Source organism: Pholcus phalangioides, unplaced genomic scaffold (assembly GCF_987345545.1).
Source record: "Pholcus phalangioides strain wild (caught in Gottingen) unplaced genomic scaffold, Ppha-v1.0 ptg000022l_1, whole genome shotgun sequence".
Taxonomy (NCBI): domain Eukaryota; kingdom Metazoa; phylum Arthropoda; class Arachnida; order Araneae; family Pholcidae; genus Pholcus; species Pholcus phalangioides.
The window spans coordinates 11752148-11769279 of NW_028301615.1; the positions used below are offsets into that span (position 1 = coordinate 11752148).

At 37.7% G+C, this 17132-nt stretch overlaps 1 protein-coding gene across 1 annotated transcript in view; it reads left to right on the forward strand.

Annotated features, from left to right (window-relative positions):
- Positions 1-17132, forward strand: part of LOC149069468 (uncharacterized) — a 138462-nt gene that overhangs the window by 38564 nt on the left and 82766 nt on the right. The window contains exon 3 of the mRNA XM_089249940.1: positions 6191-6464. Within this exon, the coding sequence (XP_089106066.1) occupies positions 6191-6464 (274 nt within the window). The remainder of the gene's footprint in view (positions 1-6190; positions 6465-17132) is intronic.

Below are 17132 nucleotides of genomic sequence, written 5' to 3' on the forward strand. Positions count from 1 at the left end.
TTATCGGTTCGTCCATGTCCGTGTTGCTCGTGAACAATATGGAAGCTCAATTTTTTAGTCAAATTTTGTATTCAAGAATATTAATATAGATAATACACGATTAAACACCCCTATTGAATTTGCAATCTAGTATCAAAATTACGCTGAATCCTTTGACCTTTGTTTCAATGTTAACGAGGAATGTCATGCATGCATACATACAGGCTAACAAGATATCTTGTTGCGGTAGTAGATGCTCTTTTTCCAACGATAAGCATAGACTAGGGGGTGTCCAAATTTTTTGAGTCGAGATCACCAGAGTCGCATAGACAAGTGGCCTCCAAAATTATAGGTGTAGCACATATTTACTGACAAATCAAACATCTTCGACCTTATATGCATTGTTCCCATAATTATGGTTTTTGCGCTTGCTCCTCGTGCCGAATTCGAGCCCTGGAGAGCGCCGTCTATACTCATCAGTAGTAGAAGAGCACCCATCTGAGCAATATCTGTTCGAACTCTAATCGGCATAATGCTAATTCTTGAATGGGGCGTATAATTGTGATATACATTCATATCTTGCGAGTAATAAATCGAAAACAAACATCGAACATATTTATGTTCTCTTGAGTAACTGGGTTGGGAATGCTTGTGATGATGGTTCTCGTGACTCGTAGTTGTTGAAGCGTATTACTACGCTATAGTGCTGAACAAAAAGAGGGTAGGGTATCTGAAGTCGATGAGATGCTGCTCGGTCACCGTATCAAAAGATGTCCAGAGGTGTTACGAGTTGAAGTTGTTTACACGCGTCAAGTATTTTACTATTTAACTGAAATTCAAGTCACCAAGTGCTGAAAAAAACTACTCCAACGCAGGGGTGATCAAGTAGTTAGTCAATGTTCATTGGATAATACGCATGGCCCCTACTTAATTTAAAAAAATAGAATCCGGGTCATTGGATATATATATTTTAATTTATTTACTCTTTCGTCTAAACAACCAAACTGTGTGTAAACAGTCCTCAACGGCACTCATACATTTTACATACATTAGCTGACGACTTAAAATTTAGTCAACCACTAAATTACTCGACGCGTTTAAACGGGCCTTCAAGACACCCACTCAAAAAAAAAAAAAAAATATATATATATATATATATATATATATATATAGGCTATGTATATGTATATATATGTATTACTAAATAGCCATATAAAGTCGGAAGTTCTCGCGTCTTCCCCGAAAAACTTCGGCGCCTCATAGTTTAGAAACTACTGAGCCATAAAATTCACACTAGCAACAGAACATCTTGACAAGTTGAGACTTTGTTCTTAGAGTTGAGTTCTTTGTTCGGGCGGGACGTCGCAGTGCTCTCGAAATGATTCATATGCAATTCACATTACCACAACACTGAGAAAATTAACAAACCCGATAGCGAGGAAACACCATAATGTTTCTTGTTAAAAAACATTGCGGAATCATCATGATGAATGCTGCGATGTTTTACTCTTTTTATGGTCATTTTATGTAATGAATCTTCTGAACCGACCTCACACACATTGAAAGAAAAGGGTGAGGCAATGCTTTTTTAATATTGCCTCAATTATGAGCTATAAAAATGTCTCTGAGCTACTTTTACTTTTTTTGAAAGTCTGAAATCGGTTGTTATAAATGTAGTGGTGATGTATGATATCAATCTTCCATGCCCATTAACAAATGTTCCTATGATTTGGCGATTCCGAATGTTCGCACTTCTATTTTCGTTACGTTCGAGCTTTTGAAATCCGAAGAGGTGCAAACAAGAAAATTGTCGGGCATTGTGGGTGAAAAGGACTTGTTTACGTCGTCGTGTAATCACAGCCGCCCTTAGAGGTGTGCGACAGGTGCGGTGGCGCCGCACCGGCCTCCGCGGTTGGGCAGGGGGGGAATACGCACTTACGGTAATAGAAGTGGGGAAAAAAATTCATATATCAAAAAAAAATAATTTTATATAGCAGGCAAGTTTTGTCTGACCATCAATTGATTTGATTATGGAATTTTCATCAATTCTGGGATTTTTTCTATCGTCAATTCTGGATTTTTTCTCTTTAATTATTCTGAATTTTCAGCATTTCCGTATATTCTGTGTCAATGCATGAGTCTTTAGATGCCGATTCCTCTTCTCCCTACAAAATATATAAAATCGGGGATAAGGAGCCCCGAAATTGTTTTCGCACTAGGCCCCGCGTCTGATATGGGCGGCCTGCGTGTACCAAGGCGAGGTGCGATAATTTGAATAACTTTTGTCAGGTCGGGTTCAAAGCAGCCGCGAACCTAATAATAATAGTAATAAATAAATAAAATCGGCGAAAATTGGATAACTACTGCGTTAGGGCGCATTCAGCGGCGCATCACCATCTAAAAATTTTTTTTATGTTCATTTTGTTCTCATTTTCATGCCTATCTCGTGTGCTACAATGGTTTTTTATTTTTATTTCTATTATTATTATTATTATTACTATTATTTTTATTTTCATTTCCATTCGGCCATTTCTTTTCTCTTTCGATTCATTCTTTAAAGAAAAGGTCCCCAATAGGTTCCGCCTTTACAAGTTCGCACAAAGACCGCTTTCATGTTCTCCCTAATTATTCTGTCAATAAACTAATCTAAATCCACACGATTCATCCGCCCCTTTGACGTTCTATTCAAAAGATTGAGATGAAGTCTTCTTCAAAAAGTTCTGTGCAAACAAGATTCCTTTTCTTTTTATATATATATATATTTTCTTTCCTCCTTTTCTTTTAGCCCCTCGTCTGGCCATTTTTTTGCACGTGAAAAATCTCGTAGCAATTACGGATGATCGCCTAATTGGTTGTTAAACAGTTCCCACCGTACGCATTCATTGAGAGCCTGTTGAACAGTTATGGAACCGAGTTCTATTCTATTCAATTTCGATGTTATTTCTTAAGCGGATTCGTACGAAATGCTCGTCAATTCAAACACGTTGTTGGCCACTCACTTCTTCGCCGCTTGTAAGAAATGCATCAGGACTTGCGTCATTACGAGTGATGATTTGTTTGAAAAGTCATCGATTGACGGCGTTAAAAAAAAAAAATACGATTAATTCGGTGTCGAATATTTTTTCATTTATCGACATGAAGGAATCAACACGCAGGAGGGGGGGACCTTCCTGGTACCATGGTATTGTGATCATTGCTCAAACTACCAATAATTAAAATAAAAAGCATTTCTATCAAATAGTATTTTTTTTTACACGGAAAATAAAATTTTCGACAGAAAATAGAGATCATCAGGGATATACAATTTATTCAGTCCGCGGGCCAGATATTGTTGCCACTCGTGGACCAGAAACCGAAATATATACAACGACCATATGACCCGTAATTTGCGGGACATTCCTGTAATTTTGATCGTCCTGACTTTCCTATATGTCCCATTTTCCCGGTTTTTAACGAATCTTACTTCAATTCCTTTTTTTTACTGAAATCACGGATTGAGATAAAATTGTATTATGATAATTATAGCTCGAATTATCATACTTAATTAATTTTGTGAATTGCATTTCAATCAATTTTGAGTTGCAGCAGACCTTTATTTCCTGCCATTGGTGGTTTTTCAGCAATTTCAACGATAGTTGGCGCATTTGACAATTTCTGTGGCTAATTAACAACATTACTTTCCCTTGACAATTTTTTTGGCTGTAATTCAAAACTTTACTTTCCCTTGGCAATTTTTTGGGCTATAATTCGCAACTTTTTACCAACTTCGAAAATTTTTTTAGGTATATTTAACAACTTTGCATATTTTTGACAATTTCATTGGTGATAATTATGGTGAATGATTTTTTCGGTGATGGCCCGTATGGATCCAGAGATTTCCCGTATTTTTATGAGAGAAATATACTCAGACTTTCACTACTGATAACTTTTTTACCAGAACACCTTTTTCGGAGAGGGGGCCGGATGAACCCCTTGGCGGGCTGGATATTGTGCACCCCTGCTGAACATCAACGGTGCTAAACCTTTTGAAGTAGTGTGCGGGGCCATTGAGTGATTTCAAAAACTGTCGACGGCCACTCAAAATATTTACTAATCTGTCGCTGGTTACTTGAGTGATTTGCAGTGATTTCGTGGGACACTTAGTGATTTAGACAAACGTTCAAGTTCCGCAATCGAATAAGAAAATTTATGATTTCGAAATTTTTTTTACATTACATACAGACTGAGTCAGAAAACATGGGAAAAACTTTAAGAGGTGGTAGTACACACAAAAACAAACAAACAAACAAAAATAATGAAAAAATTAAAGAAATATTATTTGCAGTTGCATTTTTTTTTTCTGTGTGTACTATTTTTTCTGTGTTCTGTGTTTTTTCTATGTTCCTGTGTTGTCTCACTATCACCTCTTAAAGAGTTTTCCCATCTTTCCTGAATCACCCTGTATAGATTGCATGGCTGAACATTTTAAAACTAAAGACAACATTTTTTTTAACACGGAGGGTGATGCTCTCTGGATGATGATGCAATTTTAATAACAGACTACTTGGAATCCAGAGTGGAAGTTAGAATAGAAGAGCGCCACAATGTTGGATAACTACTATCTTAATCATCATTACATAAAAAAAAGGCAAAAGAATACAAGTATGAAAAATCACTCAGTTTATGTTTACAAAAGTAGGTACGAGATCGTGAGCATGTTTGAATAAGTTGTACATCATACATGCTTAACCCTTTAATTTTCACTACGTAAAACAACATCGTTCGTGTGTGTGTGTGTGGTTTTTTTTTTTTTTTTTGCAAAATCTTTATTTCTACATGCTCCATGACAAGAAGTCGTATTACATGTATTGTACGGACTGAAATACATATATATATTTTTTCCTCCGACAAATAGAGCGTATAAAATACGTGTATACATATATATATTGAGTATAATATGTGAACACAAATTAATAGTGATTATATAACATATGGGACATTAATAAAAATATATACAATATTTACAAAAATAAAAAGTGTGTGTGTGTGTGTGTTAGGGACCATTCAAGTATTACGTCAGAAAATGTTTAGTCATTTTTGAACCTCCCCCCCCCCCCTTGTCAGCAAAATTTCGTCACCTCCGCCCCCCTACCTCCTAACACATATTGGTGGGATCAGAGACGTACACGGAAGGGGGGGGGGTAGGAAGGCTCGTGCCCCAGACGACCAAAAATTTATTTTTCTAATGCAAAAAATATTTTTTAAACGAATTAAAATTTTTTGGAACAAAATACCTTGATATGTTAATATAATCGATTTCTGTCAATTTCAATGCTATTTGAAGGCTAAGAAGTCAAAATTCATTTTTAAGAAATTCATTGCGACCCACCCTCTAAGCCATATATGGTATACCCTTCGCCCGCGGACCAAATATGGCCCCGGGGGTTATCTGACGTGGCACGCCACCTCAAACATAATTTTGTAAAAATAAACTAAGTGTCACATTTACAGATCAATTAGGTCACCCATGGCACAGTTCTAGATCATTTAAGCCATCCGTGGCATATTTCCAGATCACTCAAGTAGACCCGTGGCACATTCACAGATTACTTAAGGGACCCGCGACACAGTTCCAGAACACTTAAGCGATCCGTGGCACATTTAGAGATTCCTTGAGTGGCATGTGGCAGAGTTTTAGAGCACTTAAGCGGCCCCATTGCGGTTCTACATCACTCGAGTTACCCACGGTACATTCCTAGATTGCTTAAGTGTGATCCGTGTCATAATTACGTAACACTTGAATGATGCGTGGCACACTTCGAGAGTACTTAAGCGGCCCGGACACATTTCCAGATGTGATTTGGATCCGCGAAACATATTTTTCAATAGGAAGAATGTTAGTTCAGGTGCCCACAAACTAGCGTAAGTTTTTTCTCGTTCTGGCACACCGAGTAAGATGCCATTAAGAATATTTCATATTTTTATGAAGGGTGGTTGATGACGTAAGCATTTCATCCAAACCTCCCTCTCTTATCATCAAAAGTTAGCAAATCGGAATCCTCCCGATGCTGGCATAATACTTGAATGACCTCTTACTGAATTATTTGAGTGGCCTGCAACATAATCGGGATCAAGTTTAATTTTTGTTATGATTCTTATTTGACTTAATTAATTCAAATTAGCGTAGATATTTCACTGCATTGAATATATTTTTTTCCTTTTTTTCACTCAGGCTGAATGTCCTCCGATCCAAATGGAACCAGTGGACTTATCAGTGAATAAAAAATCCACTTACAGCAGCAGCAACAATAGCGGCTCCAGCATCCCTAGTTCCCCTTCGCATAGTCCGAGGCTAGGGCTGGCGTTTCCTTCACCAGCCAGCTCTCCATCTTCCTGTATAGACCTGCGCCTCAATTCCAACAACACTAGCAATAGCAGCAATAGTAGCGGCCACAACAACAACCACCGCAATTTGACCATCGGAATTCAAAGCTCTTTTGCTGATGGTATGTGAGTTATTTTCATGATTTGAATTACACATTTCTCTTAGTTATTTATCTACCAGTGAGATGCATACCGCTTCTTTTTACACAATAAGCTGTACTATCACGATGTTATCTTATTTGACGATGTTATCTTATTTGACGATGTTATCTTATTTGATGATGTTATCTTATTTGGTTCTTATTCTTCTAAACTTATCCAAATAATTCATTTTCTGCCTTTTTCCTTGTAAATCCCATAATTCATCTTTTTATGCTGTCCTGTACTGTCTTCCCAGGCCTTTTTATTGTTTTGTTTTCAAATTGCTTTAAAGCAGAAGTTCCCAACCGAAGCCTCGTGCGCGGGACGGACCTAAGTATTTTGCGGTCCGGTGCAAAAACCGCTTTGAGGGCCCCCCCCCCCTTGAAACGGGGTTTCCAATTTCCCCAGTGACAGACACTTCAAAGTTGAGGCTAGAGATCCGACTATCTGCCCAGGGTGCAACTAGATACTCATTCAGCCGAGCGAACATGCATTATGCCTCGTGCAATTTAGAACAATTTTTAAAGATGAATTTAGCGCCTCCACTGGTTCAACGCCCGAGGCACTGTATCCCCTGGCATCCTTCTCGTGGCTTTGAGGGGAGGGTGAAAACCTGAGGCCAGAGGGTTCGATGTCTAGATTTTATAGGTATGAGCACAATTTTAAGCTATTTGCTTTGATAACATTACGTCAAACATTCAGAACGTTAAATTCAAAATGTAATCAAAGTATTTTTATTCCGTTTTTTGTTTTTATGACTCCTAAAATTTAGCGGCCCGGTGTGGCCGCACCCTTCGCCCCTGCCTAAGTCCGGCCCTGCTCGTGTGTGTGTGCGGCCCAACAAACAATTTCAAACTAACGCGATAATGTCTTATGATGTAGTTTCGGGCACATTTTTGAAGTGCTTTTTGTCACCAAAGGTAGGAGGTAAGAGAGAGCTTGACCATTTTTTTTTCTCATAACGATAAATCAGCTATCGTGTGAATTACTACTGTTTTTAAAACAGCTTTTTTCTTTCTTTCGAAGCAACTTAGGAAAGCCAAAAGGTTGGATTAATAGGGTTTTGGATTATAATGCTCCACGCTGGACGTGATTCTGTGGAAGAAATCATTGGCCGGATATAAAATTACGCGATTTCGTTCCTTATTAGACTATACTTACGTTAGAAAGTATCTGAATTTCTAACTAAGATTATAGACCATTGCGCATTTTATCTACAGCTTTTTTTTCCTTCTGCGGTCGGAATAGTTTCTTTTCATAATTTACAAAAAATAATTTTCCCAAAAACAAAAATTGTTTATACAAGAGTGACTAAAAAAATTCTTATAAAAGCCATAACCTACGAAACCCCTTCTATTTCTTAGGATTTTATTAATGTTGATACAATCCACACCACCAGAACGCTAACACCAAAATCTAATGGAGATTAAGGCAAGCATAATAAATGAAGGCTGGAGGACCTTCTGGAAGTGAATTTCGTGCGAGAATCGGAAGGTGGAAGGCGTATAAAACTCTCTGAAAAGTGTACTCAACTTCTTTTCTTTTCTCCACTAAAAATTAACAAAGAATATATTATCGGGAAATTCGTAGAGAGGGTTTCTTTCACGTGGCAGGATGAAATGTAATGATTTCCTGAACATTGTCAGGTTGTTGTAACTCAACACCGACTCAGAGTATAAAACTTGTTATAATATTCAGAGTCCTCCTCTGAAAACGACTGTGAAACTTCTTCCAAAGGTGTTTTCGTGAATCATTTTCAATACTTGAAAGGATTTCCTCTCTTCGATCCTCCTTAATTCAACCCTGAATGCGTGTCTGACTGTCTGTGTCTGCTTTTTATATATATATATATATATATATATATATATATATATATATATATATATATATATATATATATATATATATATATATATATATATATATATTCGTTTGTTGTCTTTGCCATTATTAACCACAGAAGCCGGACCATCTTGCAAGTTCTCTCTCTGAAACCCTTTTGTTTGTATGACACGAGGTCATATCGGAAAAAGACAAACATTTTTTTTTTCTTTTTTTCTGGAATATATTATTCCATCTTATTTTATTGCGGGAGGAATATTTTTCTTTACGTTTTTTCTTGCTATCGCAACTCGTAGCATTCATTGACGTGTCCGACTCCTCGTTCTTCGTGATCTTTTTTTAGTGCATCCTTCTTCTTTTTTTCATTTTATTTTATTTACATACGGTATATCTGAGGTTCTATTTCTCCCTCTTTCTCGGACGCTATTGTTGTGGTCTTTAGTGTGAAACGATGTCGGCGAATTTATTATTTACGTTTCCTGTGTGAATGTGGCTGAGATTTTAGCCCCGTGGGTCTGGCTCATTCATTCGAGTTTTCCATCCACTACATCTCGAAACCTTGATAACCCTTGGTAGCTTTGTCATTTGTTCACCTCTCATGTGGGGAAAAAAACGGAGTTGTCTCATTTCCACACGTCTCGTCTCACCAAACGGTACTTATGGTCATCGCTCTTACAACCGAGATTTTTTTCAGATATAGTTGTCAATCGCTTATTGTTATCAGAAACCCGGAGTCCCGATGCGATCACATTAAGTGGCGTGCACTGTATTTATTAAGTGCTCATACTATGTTTAATCATTCATTGTTTTGCAAATTTTTTGGCGTTTCTCTAACCTTCTCACCGGCATTGACGGAATATCTCGCTTTCATAAAAACATTTTTTTCCATCAATGACAAGCCCAGATAATTTGTAAAGCTGATTGTTTTCTCAGTGAAAAGCATTTTCCTATCCCCCTTACTTTTTTTCTCCACCTACTAAAATTAGGAAGACGGTCTATTTCATAGAAAAAAATATATGGCGCTATACGGGTGGTTAAGTGATTTCTTTCTGCCGATTGTTAAAGAGTTAATTAATTTTTTTGATAATTCTTATTACATTAATGACAATTTTTTTGATATATAATTCTGTATTAATGATAGTATAATATACTGCATGAGCCTGTATTGAACCAGAACGTACATTTTCAACGTACGATCGTGAAACAGAAACTAATTTTATTCCTGACTTTTATTGTTTATCTGTATGGATCTTGTACAGTAATGCACAGTGTTCCTTCTTTATAAATTATATAAGAATACACATACCCGAACCCCGCTGTGGGATTTGAAGTATCGATAAATTCTTACTGGGAGTGAAGACGTTGCTCGCGTGAGCATTTTCGGTCGTGCAACGACCTGGACATCGGCCGTCTTTCATTTTAATGCGATAGTGCAGAAATGTATATATATATATTATACCTCCTCCGCGAGTCTTTTTAATTGGGAAAAATTGCGCGATAACGATCTCATATGTCCACTGCCCGTTCGTTACATTTTATAGCGTATATAACATTCGGGCCGGGACAGAAAATGACAATATTGTTGACTCCTCGAACGACCGGTTTGTAATTTACTGCGGTGGCAATACGCTGTCCACGTGCCCAACTAGGACATAAACGATGATTTACTCCCTGATCGTTAATTTTAAAATCTGTCCTTGTATAAAAAGAGAATTGTCCTTTAATGGCGGTGACATAAGGACGTGAAGTGTGTGTGTGTGTGTGTGTGTGTGTGTGTGTGTGTGTGTGTGTGTGTGTGCGTGCGTGCGTGCGCGCGCGCGCGCGCACAGAAGGGATATATAGAAAATCCCTTCGAATCAAGAAAAAAACAATAAGGTAGGATTCTTGGACTGAAGAATATCAATAATAAAGTCATATAAGAAAAGTTAATCACTGTAAGTTCTTGCAATATATAACCCACACATATAATTCTTTTTCCACATTGAGAAAGGGAATTACCCTGTAGTCAGCATATGCAAATGTCTCGTAGCAATCTGTATCACCACGAACTAAATTTTAAGGAAAGGAATGTTGGCCATACTTTTTTAGAAAAAGTATAATATTCTCCTATTCATATTATGTGTGCGTTATCCCATTATATTTAGAAACGAATTTTTATTGTAGTGTGGTTAAAATACTCTTCAATAAGAAACTTAGATGCTTTTTGTAACGTATAATCCATGGCTTTTTCGTAGAAATCACGGTACAAACTTAACACTCGAAACATGCAATCAATCATACTAGTATCTCCGAAGAGCCAATTCAAATACAGTAGCTTACCTGTATAAAATAATGCTATAAAACCCAGTATGCTATAATTCAATCAATTTTGAATTGAAAATCTGCAAATGTAAACCAGCCAAAGAACGATGTTCGGACCTTATCTTATCTAAGGCCAGGATTACACTATAAAAGTTTGATAAAAGATGTTTTATAGAGCTTGAAAAAACTAACCAATAAGCCTATTGGTTACATTACATTTGTTCGAATGTAACCGATATGCCGATGGTTGAATTTTTCATGTTGTATTTAAGAGCTTTTATTAAACTTTTATAGTGTAATAATACCCGGCCTTACACCGGGATTACACTATAAAAGTGGGTTCAACATGCATGGTGTGACCCAAGGGGCCTAGATTCCTACAGTGCAGGGGTTCACAAATTTTTGTCTCTCTTGCCCAATTATCTACAGCTCATCTGCTGGCCCCCGGAGTAGTATATGGTTGATATTTTCCCTTATAAAAGAACCGCTTCAAAGCATAAACAATAATTACAAATCAATATCTCCAGCTCGCCGTGACGCTCCTAGGAGCAGTGACGCACACTATGAGAAACACTGCTATAGTGTGTAACGGAAAGATCCTTGGATAAGCAAATTAATTCTATGACAGTGCTGTAATCTCGAATGAAATAGTTCACAAATTGTAGAAAAGGTGCAGTATCTTCGACTCACAAAAAATTCATCTTTTCTCCCTAAATGGTCTCTCCTCCTTTTTTAAAAATTATTTTTATACTTTTTTTCACTTCAGACAAAATGTCTCTCTCCCGTAGATGTGCCTCTTCTTTTCTGTGTGTGTGTATTGTATGTACGGTCTGCGCTTATACGTGATGGTGCTTCTCTGCCTCCCCTCAAATGTTAGTTTATCTGGAAGCAGCAGGGCTTAAAAATTTTCGGCGTGTCTCGCCGGTTAACGGTGCATAAATCTTAGCGCTGAGCCCACGCGATAAAAGGAGACAGTCGTCAAAGCAAAAAAAAAAAAAAAACGCATACTACCTGAGATGTGAGGGGCGAATTCCCTCTCTTTATGTCGTAATGAATAGCTCCATGTCCAGGTGTGCAAGAGGCTCTGTCATAGGGTGTGCGGCGGAGAAACCTACCTTGAAGAAACCCGTAGCGAGAGTGTTGGGCGCATTTCATCACGCTGATAACTCCATATTTTTCGTTATCCTCTCGGCCGGATAACTGCTGTACGTGTGATTAATTATGCTTGTCTTTTTACTATTAAAGTAGACAAGAGTCTGACATGTCCCGTATACATATGCGTTCACGTGGCTCAAGTCCATTTGTTCGAATTCATAGAGGAGGCCCATCTTCTTACTGATATTCACGAAAAGAGAGATTAGACCTCTCCGACTGAAGCTGTTGCGTAGGTGTTTGTGAATTCCGTTACGTAGTTACTCTACAAATTGAATATGTATCATCGTTTCTCTACCTACAAAATTTTGGAATTCCGAAGCTGATACAAGGATTCCATGCGCATATTTTATCTAAATTCAAAATATAATGCGAAAATAATGTCCTTCTTTTCGGTGAAACCTCGATATAACGATACTCTGTCGACCAAGAAAAAATATCGTCCTAGAGGGGTTATCGTTATATCGAGAGGTAGCATTATCATCAGTCACCGCCAAATTTAAGTTGTTGTTTGCATCTCTCCTGGATTAGCGTTGTTAGTACCACCACAAAATGCATTTGTTAGTATTCATTCACATCGCCGCAGAGAGCTACATGCTTACAACGGTATACTATTCAATCATTACACTTCGTGCATAGTTGGAAAATTTGATGGCAGATGGCAGCACTACACATAACAAACATTACACGGAAACAAATTTCACGGAAGGTTCTCTACACGCGCACACACACACACACACACACACATTCCAACATGTACCAATTCGTTAGAAGTTCCGCAGAGGAATATGGATGAGGTGTATGTCTGGTTTAGTAGTATTCATTCACAACAAAAAATTCTAATTGACTCGTTGATTAATAAAATTCAGTTAGTTGTTTAACACTATTAAGTCGGTTACCGAACACCTCTTATGTTTACTACGCAGAAAATAGCTTCACGGTGACTTTATAAACCCTTTCGGAGCGTAGATACTATACCGATGTTATTAACATTCTCGAAAAAACAAAAATTGGGGAGGAACTTTAAAAAACATTTATGGTGATTTTGAATTAACTATAAAAAATGTCGTTCTAGAGCAGTTTCAAAATCTCAAAATATCTTTGTAAAGAAATTTATCGTAGGGCGCGGTAACCCAGGTCGGTAAGATACTCGCCTAAAGTACCAAAGGATGCTTAGAGGTGTCGTGAGTTCGATACCCGGTTCGTCCTTGTCAGAAAACTTTCCTGTCACAAAGGTACAACAGAACGGCGACTTGACCGCAGAAAAATATTGCTACCGCAGGGAGTACCCAATCGAGGGGTTAGCGCACCAACCCATCGATAGTATAGAAACGATCCTGCCGTTCGGAATCGGCAATAAATTGTAGGTCCCGGTCTAATTATCCCTCGTGTGCAGAAAATGACCGTGGTGCGACAAAAATGATGAAATTTATCGTAGTATGACATGAATGTCGCTCTCCACTTGTTAATACAAGATATACAGAAGACTGGATGTTGTGAAGATATTTATTATTTTTTTTAGATGTTAATTTTTTAAGGAAGGCAATCGAGGGACCCGGGTTCGACTCCCGGTAGAGGCAGAGATGAGTTTTTTCCTTCCTTAAAAAATTAACATCTAAAAAAAATAATAAATATCTTCACAACATCCAGTCTTCTGTATATCTTTTATCGTAGTAAATTATATCGTTGTATATCCAGAGGATTTTATTAGAGACTATATTCGATTCCAAACAAGATTTGAAAAATATCTTTAGTATCTCGTTATAGTGAGATCCATTGACTGCATTTTGCTGACGAACCGTTGATCCCAGAAGCATACTTTGAATTGGAAAAAATATTCAAATAACGTGTAAACTTCAGATACGTCATTCATATTGCAAGAGGTTGTTATTAAACGGTAGGGGTTGATAGAACACCATGCGAAGTATAGAATGAACTTAAGGAGGTTTTTAACAGCTCGAAGATATATTTAGGAAAGAGAGAAAATTCAACTGTCCTTATACGGGGAATCGAACCCACGTCCTCTTACTCATCCGGTATTACTTACTCACTCGGTCACTCCAATGTTACTCACTACTTCACCAAACACCAACTCTGGCCATATCGCTATATTGCAATTTAACACCATTAATGAGATGGATTGGAAATGAAGGTGCTGTCTAGCCTCACGTTCGTTAGAGAAAATATCTTATCTATATCCTCTTTTGGGTTCGAACCCGGGACCGTGACAGTATCTCACCACCACGCCACTCGGGCATATCGCATAGCAATGTTACTCATTAACTCACACATTCAGTCACTAATTTCCTCAATTGGTCAATCAGTCGGGCACTCACACAGTGGTGACGCACTTTTGTCGGTGAATTGTTTGTTGATGAATATTCCCAGTGGTGGTTTTTCCGCCGGTGAATTTTCCCGTCGGTGAATTGCGTGATGGTGTATTTTCCGTAAATCCGTTATCTCAATCTGCTTCTGGGCTATGTCGAAAAAAAAAAAAAGCTGAACTTGGTAAGTGAACAAAATCATGATATTAATTTTATTAATCGCGTAATAACAAGCAATTTGATATTTAAAAAAAATGTTTGGAAGAAATTTAATCGAATATTGTGTATGAGTTATTGGGTTCTTCTTCAAAGCAAAAATCTGGTCCATAAAATCACAGTCAGGAGCAACAAAAGAAAGGGACGGCACTCCTTTTTCAGTTACTTCGAGGAGAAACTTGAAAAAAAAAAAAAAATTCCACTAAAAGGTGTTTTAGCTTTTTTTGAAAATATACGCTATAAAGTAGGAAACGTGAAAAACGGGGCAAGACTCCCCTCTTTTCTTAGAAAAATGGGAGCTTAGATGAAAGAAGACGGAGAAACGAATCGCCTCATAATGTTCCTGCTGGTGATTTTGCACCGGGGCGAGGTTTTGATTTCACGTTGTTACTTTTTCATCATAACCCACCGTTTTTATTCATTTCTTCTCATTCCACCCCATAAGAAAAAATGAAATAGGAAGGTGACTCCCCCCTTCCATCCTGCTGCTGCTGTTGTTGTGTGTTGTGGTTTGCTCTGCCCCACCCATTATAAAGTCATATATACGTATGTACATAGTATTGCCGACGCAAATCTTCCCACCCAGAAATCGCGGGTCAACACGAGAATAATAATACGTACCACCACCACTGAAAATATAATGTCTGGTCCCCGCGATATCGTTTTTATTTGACGACATCCATCGTTATAATTTTACGATCACAGGCCTCTTACAGAGCAAGCATGATTCCTATGAAATGCATTCGCACGAATGATCGGATTTTCGAGAGAATGACATTTCTTTAATGTTCCTCCAGCCGAGGCTACTGTTGAAACGTCGTTACTCAAAATTAGTTTTTGATTTATTTGTCGCAATAAAATAAAACGGTATCTCGGTCGTTTTTTTTAAATAGGAGTGCCACTTAATTAGGATTTAGATGAACAATTTGCGAATGGTCTTTTTCCTTTCTTTCTTTCTTTTTTTTGCTCACCTGTTTATCTGTTGATCGTTAAAAAAGTTCGTCGCATGTCATTTCATGTCGGGAAACTTCGCAAACAAATGTGTTTTACATACCAGAGTTTTTTGTTTTTCTTTTCCAACGTATTGATAAATTCTGTTAAATTTTTATCACCATCATAAACTTTGTACACGTTAACGCATTCCCGTTGATGAAATTTTGTTCTCGGAAAAGAATCAAATACTGTAGGTCCTTCCTCCCTAAAGGAAACAGTCAGTTGACCAACCGTGTTGGAGGATTTCTGACCCTTGAAGATCTTCGAAATGGTGTTGACGGTATCACTTCCTCTCTCACAATTGTTGTCTTCATTCATCTTTGATTACTTCATTTCGTCACCCTGCCCAGAAACTGAAGAAGCACTGATAGAAATCGTGAAATCGGGGTGTAAACAACAGAGGATATATGAAGAACCCACGCGCTTAGCCAACCCCCCCCCCCTCCTTCATAGATACACCTCTGTCTTTAAGTTACACTGTTGGCTTTCACACTAACTTGATCACTCTTTCCGTCGGTCACTCTTGTGGTTGTTTACTCACCAGGTTCCACACTGTCTAAGGTCACCCTTGGATGTGCTTGCAGTCTCTAGGTTATTCTTTTGATTATTCACTGGCTTGTTCCCTTTTTGGTGTTTTCTCAAGTTCTCATTTCACAGATTCGCGCTGAGATGAAATTCGAAAATAATCATTAAATCGTGAAATTCATTAAATAGGAGTTCCTTATATCGGGGTCGACGATATTTATCAAACATACACTACCGAGACTCAGTTAGGAATTTTTTCATGTTTATCAAATTCCCAATTACACTGGGTATTATGCATATTATCCCTAGTGTACAATATTTTTAGTGTAGAATACAATTCAACAATTCATCAAATTCATCAGATATACGCTAGGGTTTTATGTATAATTCACCGTTAAAAGTGATAAATTTATCAAACTTATCGAGACGATTGGCGATTATGCATAATAACTGATTTATCGCATTTACCGTAACAAGTATATTATTATACATGCATAGTACAGTGACAGTACATTAGGGTGACCATACGTCCCATATTTGGCGGACAGTCCCGGTTTTTTCTGTTTTTTGGCCGTCCAGACCTTTTTGTAAAAATGTTCCGGTTTTTCATGTATTTCCAACGAAGCCAAATTGACTTTTTATTCTTCAAATCAACGGTTAAAACTATCTTCCCAATTCTCAAATTGAATTACGATAATTACGACTTCAATAAAAATATTCATCTAGTCATGTTTTTTTTTAATTCACTGCAATTTTCCGTAGCACTTCATTTCCCGCGATTGCGACTTTTCTTTGATTTTTGCAATTGTTCTTTGCTTTTTTGGCATCATTCTTGGCATTAATTGGCCGTGTCTCGTATTTCCCCGTATTTGGAAGCCCAATATCCCGTATTTTTCTCAAGTGAATATGGTTAGCTTACTGTACATAGAAATTTTAAATTTAGGTTTATTTTCTGTTGATTTCGAATAATGAAGTGTGGTAAATGTCACGACGATGAACGATTGCCGCCGAGTTGTCTGTACGACTTCTCCCCTTCCATGAATTTTCTTTCCGATAATTTGTGTGCTATTGAATTGTCGGTGAATTTATTTATCGGACACGAATAACAGTATTCAGCATCGACACAATATGCTCTTGGATGGTCTCACCTGTCCCCGAAAACCTTGCGATTCTATTGGTTACCCTGTTGGCAACAACAGCAGCAGCAGGGGAAGTATTAAAAAAGGGAAAAAAAACCGTTTCCAGACTTCACTTGACTGGTGAAGGCATCCCATCTTGCCTTGAAATTACGAGAAA